The sequence below is a fragment of the Phaseolus vulgaris genome, chromosome 7 (genome assembly GCF_051622355.1).
Source record: "Phaseolus vulgaris cultivar YP4 chromosome 7, ASM5162235v1, whole genome shotgun sequence".
Taxonomy (NCBI): domain Eukaryota; kingdom Viridiplantae; phylum Streptophyta; class Magnoliopsida; order Fabales; family Fabaceae; genus Phaseolus; species Phaseolus vulgaris.
In genome coordinates this window covers 2,964,631-2,973,971 of record NC_143504.1, presented here as the reverse complement: position 1 = coordinate 2,973,971, position 9,341 = coordinate 2,964,631, and the positions used below count along the sequence as shown (strand labels likewise).

Sequence of the window (9,341 nt, the reverse complement as noted above, 5' to 3'; positions counted from 1 at the left end):
TAATAAACTTTTTACTTTGTGAATCAGGATAACCGTATTACATACACAAATATATATAACTGCTAAAGCAAATAAAATAAAATTTAGACACCTCCTTCTAAATATCCTCCTCTATTAGGTCCAAGACATATACAGTAAATATTTTTTTTGGGTGTTACAAGTATAATTTTAAAAAAATAAAGCAAAATTAGAAATATGTTTGTATAATCCTCTGACCAGCATTAGAAATATTTTATTCTCACTTTCTTATTTTTAAAATGAAAGGAAACCATGTAAAATAAATGTCTCTTAGACATTATATTCTTATACCCATTTTTTATCATCATTTTTATTCTTTTTAAATCTATTCAATTTAAAATAGAAAATAAAAAATATAAGAACAATATGAATTAATGTAAACAAAAAAGCTCATTGTGGTAAATATGGAATACTGAACACTTCCTTAAAACATAGTAAACTAATAAAAAATTAATAATAATACTTACCAGATTAATCATTTTGACTCATCTCATCATTAGTCTGCATAAAACAGATCAAAATAGCAAATCAGGTGCATCGATTAACATGATCTTATTCAGCGGAAAGCAGCCGCCATTTTTCATCTTTACAGTGGCAGTGCCAATAATAATAATGCATGAACAACAGAAGCTTCACAAGTGACTAAATCTAATGTTCCCGTGTATACACAAAAGTAAGGAAGCAAGGGGAAGAAGATTAGCCGAGAGATGACTACTATAAGATTACTTCTGTGCCATTTCCATGGCTTCCAGGGTTGGGCTACGAAAAGGGTAAGGGGTAAAGGTATCACCATTTCTCCTTGGTTCTTGATTCGTCGTAACCCCTTCCTCCATGGCCTGCACAACCGGCGAGTTATCCGTGTTTGCATTACCTCGTGATTCCTCCATTGCTCGGAAATATGCGTATGAACCCCATCCTGAAGAAATAAAACAGTCTTAAAAAAGAAGCTACTCAAATGAGTACTATGTTACGAATTACGATGTATGAATACTATGTTGTGTATGAATTTTTGGACAACATCACACATGAAATGCTGGTAAGTAAACATAGGTATGAAACATTTTCTGCAGCAGCCACCTGGTATTACTCTCAAGCAGTGAACGAGATCAGCTGCATTTTTAGGTAAAGGTGGCCAAACCCAGAATTATGCCTAATTCATGTACCCATAATTTCTTCTTGGAGAAGAAATGAATGTGAAATGAATATATTGTAACAATGATATAAATGATTATTTTTATATCATAGAATAAGAGAAGGAAGTATTTTAGGGGAAAAAATCATTAAACATGTATAATAATGCACTCATACAACCAGTTTCCACCTGGACTTAATTTGGCTTAGTGCAGTAAACCTGCTCTTGTTCTAAAAACGATCCTAAGGTTTCCACACTGATTAATTTGCATCTCTATCTAAATATTAACATAGCAAAGTGTTTTTAGAATTTCAAATCTACATGTCAAAAATTTCGAGATGCACAAAATGAGAAATTTGTTGGCTTAAAATGTTCTGTTCTACAGAGAAGATAGAAATAAATTAAAAGAACAGAAGAGAAAAATCAAGTAAAAATTACAAGTATTTAATTAAAGAAAAAATAAATAAAAAGTTAAAAATAGTAGAGTAAAACTTCATTTTTTCTTCTTCTTTTCCATTGATTATTTTCCATCTTACTCTTCTATTTGTAATTGAATATACCATAAGTCTACTATTATAGGCTGTTCACAGAGATGTGTCTTTATAGAAGAGGCTTTTAAATAAGTTAAAAAAGCTATATCAGGCCATAAAAAGGAAGCTACATGAAGTACAGAAATCAGATTCAGATTCCACGTTTAAATTAGGTTCAAAGCTTAACATTTGTCTTCATGCTGGTGATAATAATCGATGAGATAGGGGTGTTACCATCATTACTATAAGGAGCAGGGAAGAACTGCATATAGCAAAAGGTTGCCACAACGAGTCCTGAAAGAAACATCACACAGTAGATATATGAGTATCATTTTTATTAAATTTTTGCAAAATGACTTCTGATATTTAATACTCTGTTGGGATATTGAATCCTTTTACAACATTTTTGCAGTTAAAAAAAACAAACCCAGAAGTCCTCCTGCAAACACATCTTGCCAATGATGCCAATAGTCATCCACTCGAGAGATTCCAACCAGGCAAGCAGTAAGAAGAGGAAGAAAAACAATGCATAATTTTGCTACGTGCCCTTTGTGATCAAAAGCTTTAATCTTTCCCGATAGATACAGAGAGAGAAAACCTAAACCTGCAAAGGACCCTGCATAACAAAATTTATCAGACAAATAAACCATTTTCAGTACAAATGAGCTAGTAATCCCATGAATATAACATTTACCAATTTCCCACTCTTCAAAACACTCTTCCTATGATTAAAAACGAGGTTGCTTTTAGCTAATACTATGCTTATAATAATATATATTCACCTAATTAATGAGTATTAAGAGAAATATAACTCAATGCTCACATTCGTCCTGTGTCTACAAAATAAATGCATTGTTATTTATTTGCCATTGCTCCCACTATTGGAAAAAAATACTAAAAAACCAAGTTTTTGATGCTCACATGATGTATGGCCGCTTGGGAAACTTTTATGTCCTTCTTTTAGATCACTCTCCTTGCCATGACAGACCACACCTCCCCATTGATCATAATTCTGTAAAGTTAATCAAAGAGAAAACTATTAAATGAGAGCTTTCTTCTGCAGTTACACATCTGCATAAAATGACAGGTATACTTTTCTAGAAGAATCTGACAGCTTTTATCCACATGACAGACAAAAGCATCGTGTAACAAAGAAGATTTGAGGAGACACAAAAGTGGATTTAGAATATTTTTAATCTGGATGTTCTTAACAAGAGATGCACGTCCCATAAAGGCCTTATCGATCCTGTGAAGTAACGGAATCCCTGCTGTTAGTTTTCAAACTGTGCAAAATTCTTAAACATAAGTCTCACGTTGGTACATAAGTTCTATTTTTATCTCTTCAGTTGACACACAAAAAACCTTTATTTCATGAGTAATTATGCTTACATTTACTTATATAAGAAGTTCCAGAATAAGTTACAAGATTTCATTGCTCCAATAATAACTTTTATGTTTGTTTAACTTATCTCCAGAAGAAGAAAAAAAGTGAGAAATATAAAAGGAAAGAGATTAAATATATTGAAAAATATTCTCCATTTGAGGAGAGTAAGATAAAAATGGAAGATTTTTTTTTATAGATAACAGATAAATAAAATTAATTATATAATTAAAAAATTATCTGCATTATTTTACCAAAGTTTTTTTTGGATGACTACGAGATGAGTCAGGTACAGGTTTGATTATACTCGTACAAGGTAAAAAATTCATATTTCACATTTAATAGATATGAAATTTTGTCGCACTCACCTTCTCATCGATTAATAGGTTATACTTATATTTATACTTACTTTTTTAAATATTAATTAAACATTTATTTTACATAAAAAATAAAAATCATAACAAAGGAAATGTGAAATTATAAATGACATGTGTTTTCTTTTCTTCAATTTAAGGAATACATTGTAATTGCGTAAACATCAAAATAGATACCAAATAATTAGTGCATAAACCTTATACATTCTCATGTAAAAAAAAAAACAATAGATTAAAAATGTTAAAAATAAGTAAAAATGATTAAATGTGTTCTAAAAATAACTTGATTTGAGGAAATTAAGGTTTTCGTATTTATAAATGTAATACACTAATCAAACAAAATCACACAAATGAAACAAATATGTAAAAGTAAGAAAAAGGAAAAATATCTTGAATATATGAGTAAATTTTGTGGGGATATAAGAGTTGAAAAATTTAGAAAGAAAGAATGAAAAATTGTATAGTGAAAGAAAGATTATTCGAATGAAACAAAACTAAAGGATAAAAGGAACAAAGAAGATAAATTTATAAGTAATTCTCTTCAATAACACTTCTATTTTTAGTATTTTTTTTATTAGAGATACTTGACACAAAAACAAACACATATTTTTGAGTTACTTTAGAAAACATTGACTTGTTCTTAAAGTGTTAGAATATTACAACTTGAGTGATTGGATTTATTATGAGTCTGTTCTCAAATATTGGATATACAACCATTTATTTTAAGTAGCAACACAGGAATGTTTCAATAGTAAACCAATATAGAACCCAGTCAACGAGGCAAAGATATACTAGTATAAAACTTTTTATTAAGATAATCGATTCCTTTATGAATCAATAGAAAATCTATAATAATATACTATTTTTCAACATTGAGCCCATCAAATGAAAAGCCTATAGAAAAGATAGTAGTAAAATAAGTAATTTGATTAGAAACATACTCCACGACGACACAAAAATGTTAACTAGGATTTTTTTCTTTTCCAACAATTAAATTATAATATATTTTTATATATTTTATATAAAGAGAATATGGTATTTTAATGTTATTAATATATTTACATCGCAATTTTCCATTAGAGTAGATTCCGAACCGTTTAGTAGGACTAGGTTTTAAGAAAACAACACATAATTAACATGGTAACAAGCAGCGGAAGATTCATAGTGGCAGTTACAGTGACATAAATTATAGCAGTTGCGTACCTCCACTCCGTCGGGGAAGCAACGCCAAAAGAAATCTGGCCGAGGCCGGCCAACTGCATTTTTTATTGCGTCGGTTAAGACCCCAGTGATCAGAACAGCAAATAACAAGCCTGTAATCAACCACATGAACACCGATTCACCAATCTTTCAACTAACACGCACATGCCTTCAACAAAATTACCAAAATCTATATATCTTTATCAAATGCCTTTATTCCAACCCTTTATTTAGTTATTTAATAATATATTCATTTAAAATTACATAAAACTCTAAACTTTTTCCTTTTCTTCCTTAAAATCAACTTTATACAATTTAATTTTCTTTATTGAATGAGTTATTTCAAAGATTAAATCAAAGGAAAATGAACCATCACATTAAATAAAATAACTCTTCGATGCATGCCAAAAGCAATAGGTTTATTACCTAGAACACTATGGTGTAAATCGTATACATCTCTCCTGCGCATATAAAAGAGAAGGAAAACGGCCATTGGCAACAGAACCGCATATAACTGGTCATTAGAAGAAGAGCAATTAATTAGTTAAAATTACTAGCATCAGATAAAACTAAGGAAGACGTGTAGGAAGCAAATTTCCCAAAAACACGACATGAAAAGAAGTACATCTTTTGTACCCAAACAATTAAAAATGAACCCAAAGGCAAACAAAAAGATCCCCATAGACTAGGAAGCAACCTACTGAACTTCAACTTCAATCTATTATGCAGTAAAAGAATAAGAAAACACTTACAGGAACAGCCCAAACGGGAACCGTGTTTTCTTTCATAGGATATTTAAGGTCTTCCATCATATCTCTTCCCACAAAGCGATAAAATGGACTGATGACAAAAAGGACAACCTCAATCCCTATGAGAAGCAACAAAATAAGCCAATCACGAACGTGGTTTCTTGCAAGTGCGGCTCCATGGGACTTGATAGTGTGAGCCGAGGGATCAACCTGCAGCCTCATCCCTCCCTGCCCCCGACATAATGAACAATCATGAAATTAAACATCTAACTAAATTGAGAGTGTAAAGTTGCGCAAGAAATTATTGCCACTGCACATGCATATAAACTACCTAGTCGACAAGGCAGTACATAATTATTATCAGTTGGAAGCATTTTCATTTTCCACCACATCACATGATTGGTTTTTTCAGATTTACCATATACACCCAAACAGAGAGGACACAAATCTTGCTGGCAAAATCATGGTTCACAGTCATAATCAACACAACAACTTCAATGTTTTTTGAAATCGAAACTCAGTTACATAATCAAGGTTTTTGAAGCCAGCATAGACCTTGAATAAAACTAATTTGCCAAAGGCTTTCACAAACAAACGAATGATTTCCTGAACGTATTAATCTTTTGAAAATGAGTAATGCAACACAAAATGCCACCAGAGTTGCGACAAAAATGGAATGCTACAGTGCCAGAGGAAGAATTTTGAAAATTTGACCAAAAACAAAATTGATTTTATATTTTCTGTGCACATAGTAATTGTGTATCCTCTCTCAGTCTCATCTCATTCCATTTCACTGGTTTACCAATGCGTTTTTTGTTTTGAGAAATTCGGGGATGAAAAGTAACAAAATTAAACAGTGCCACAACCACTGCATAGAAGAAAAGGAAACAAAACAGAAAACGGAAAGAGTACGAGAATTAACAACCTGAAATGATGCCCAAAATGTCCGGAAAGAAAAGAAACCCTGCGACGGCGACGCCATAGTAGAGAATTTACGAGAGCGCAGCAGCGACTAAACTGTGATCATCGTCATCACGCACACAAATGAGAGGGTGAGAATGAAAAGTCTTATCCCGAACAGAGAAATGAAGAATAGAAAATTATGAATAAATTACGAGGAAACGAGTTGGAGTGTAAGTGGGGAAACATCAACTACTTCTGTCTGTTACCTTTGAAAAGTCACAAATTTTTTTCACTGAGGAAAAAAAAAGAGAATTTCTTTGCAGTTTTTTTGAGATAGTGTGAAGTACAAAACTTTCGAAGCAGAATAACTCACCGCTTTGAAATGAAATGAATTGGCGCGTGGTGTTATGGAGCGGTTCGTGTTTAATCCAATTTCTAGATCCCAAGTAACCAACTCCTCTTCTTTTTCCTAAAGAAATGCAATTTTTAATTAAAGATTATTTTGTGAATAACAAGGTTGTTCCAGATGGATTTTCAATTATTTCATGTTAAATAATCGCTCACGTCGTTGTTTTACATTATATTTTGTTAACCGAATTCAACGGATGAATCAAATAATGGAACATGGTATGGTTGTAGTTATAATAAATTGCTGTGGAAAGTTGTCATCTAAAATTTCAAAAAAGAAACAACTAGTGAATTGATGTTATCAATAATAAATAAATAGCCATAGGTTGAAGAGAAATCGATTATAAGTAGATAAATTAAAGTAACCTAAATTTGAATCTAATAATGAAATGATTAAAATTATTGATTTGTATGGTAGACAAAACGTCGACATCAGCCATTTGCAAGACGGGGTCCGTCCAAGTTAATCAGGCTATTAAAGGTTTATGGGACCACTGTAACATATGCATTAATGTCAACTTTTGGAGTTTTACAATATTCAAATAATATCAGTCTTCAGGATTTATACACAGTCAAATCAAATTTAAATGTCAATAAGTATAGCTTAATTTTTAGGTGAGTTTGTGCACACAACAAATTTTATTTTATTTTTTAAATAATATAAGTGCATTATTTAAGGGGATTTGCAACTTATTCACTCGTTCTTTTTTGTTTTTATTTTTCACTTATATACTCCTTGATCCCCGGTCCTTGAAGATCTTAACCAATGAAATTATCAGTTATTTGTTTCCATCATTCAAATATAAATTTGAAGAGTGTATAGTGTCGTGTAATATTTTAAAAATTATGAGGTGAGAAACTATGGTGTGAGTAAACGTAAGTAAATATTTGAAACGCCTTAAGGAGAAGGGTGTTACACACAAATTATTCCATGCCGACAACACGAACCATTTCACCAAATACCAAAATCAATCAACTATGGTAAGTTTGAAGTGAGAAGTTCGATGTTTGGAGAGGCACTACTATGTAATAACATTTTATAATATAAGTGTAAAATTTGTTTTATGATTTAATTTTATAAATTGAATTTTAAAATTTACTTGTTAATACAATATCATAATTATTATTGTCTATTATAGCATATACTTGTATAAGGTTTATGCAATATTTGTTATTGACTGAAATGGTTACTCGTTCGGTTGCTCCTCCTTTATTTTCTTTCTTATATTTGTTTCTTAGTACTCGGTTAGGAATACACTGTAACTACTGTAACTGTAAGTGACCCTACACAAAGAATAAGTACGGGTTTTATACTAGAATGAATAATATCTTAATAAAATGTACATTTAATTCTGTTTATTTATAGTGTTTATAGTGGGTTATCTTCTTTATGAATCGTATTTAATGTATATTTTTACTAAAACGTCATTATTTGATTTATTGTACATCTTCTTATTTTATCTTGATACATTGACTCTATGTATTTCGACACCTTTCTCTACCAGATAAGATGATTTACTTGACTACAATCAATAAAAAAATAATTTTATAAAATTAATTTAGATTTAAAATACATTTAATATTGCAACTCACAAAAATAAAATTCACCAAATGGAGGCTTAATGAGGACCCTTCTTTGCCATCCACTTGTTCTGGATTGGCCTTTGCCAAGATTTTTTTTGCCATAAACACAACTGCATTGTGGAAGCTGTCTATATCTCACACCATTTTTTCTTTACTAACCAACATGCTTTAGTGCTTTCCTCTGTATACATTATGTTCTAATACTCAATAATTACCTTAGTGATTGATGTGTAATTAAAAATAATAATTAGCTAGTGTTCACATTGAATGTGTGTACAAACTCACCACATCTTTTGCTCTCTGCTACCAAAGGTCGTACTATCCCACAATGAAAAAAACATGTTTTTACCATCCACGGGAGAATAAAATATATTTGAAACTCTGCTTTAAATTTTTTACACTATACTTAAGAAAATTAAATTACACACTACTCAATTGCTTAAGTCGCATGACTCGTAGGGTCAATAGATTTGATTATGATACTGTCAATAAACTTAATTATAATGAATTTAAATATTATATTAAAAAATAAAATTTAAATCTAAATTAACATTGCAAAACTAGTTGGTAAAAAAAAGTTGTATTGAGTTTACATCCTTTATTATGAATATGAAAAAAAAATATTATAAATTTAGAGAAACACGATATATGAAGAAGTTGTATTAATGGACAGGATATATGAAGAAATCGTATTAATAAAGCACGATTTTATATAAAGAAGTCGTATTAAGAGTACACAACTTTCATTCAAATAGTGGTTCAGGTTAAAGTTGTACAAAAGTTGTGTGGTGACTAAATAACTTTCATTAAGTTTGTGATGAACTTTAATAAAAATCGTGTCACGTTGGTACGATTTCAATGTAAAACTAATACAATTGAAGTCAGATCACTCAAACACAACTTTAGTTATATAAAATTTACAATGCACGACTTCTACTTTGCTTTTTTTTTAAAAAAAATTGTTTTTCTTTTGTCGTTTGAAAAAATAAAATTTGAAAAAATTATAAATATTTAGTTGTTTTTTAATTAAAAATAATTAAAAAATGGTGTTAAAACTATAAC

At 30.4% G+C, this 9,341-nt stretch overlaps 1 protein-coding gene across 2 annotated transcripts; it reads right to left on the bottom strand.

The window, feature by feature from the left end:
- Positions 1-514: 514 nt before the first annotated feature.
- Positions 515-6,812, bottom strand: LOC137828573 (lipid phosphate phosphatase 2). 2 transcript variants are annotated; one of them, XM_068635200.2, is made up of 9 exons: positions 6,661-6,812; positions 6,310-6,401; positions 5,388-5,612; positions 5,062-5,149; positions 4,639-4,748; positions 2,602-2,692; positions 2,108-2,296; positions 1,915-1,974; positions 515-934 (listed from the first exon to the last, which is right to left on the bottom strand). In XM_068635200.2, the coding sequence occupies exons 2-9, from the start codon at positions 6,364-6,366 to the stop codon at positions 741-743; spliced, it is 1,014 nt and encodes a 337-aa protein (XP_068491301.1). In that variant the 5' UTR covers positions 6,367-6,401; positions 6,661-6,812; the 3' UTR covers positions 515-740. The 2 variants fall into 2 exon arrangements, with proteins under 2 accessions (XP_068491301.1, XP_068491300.1); XM_068635199.2 differs by having other exon boundaries at positions 6,554-6,686.
- Positions 6,813-9,341: the final 2,529 nt, after the last annotated feature.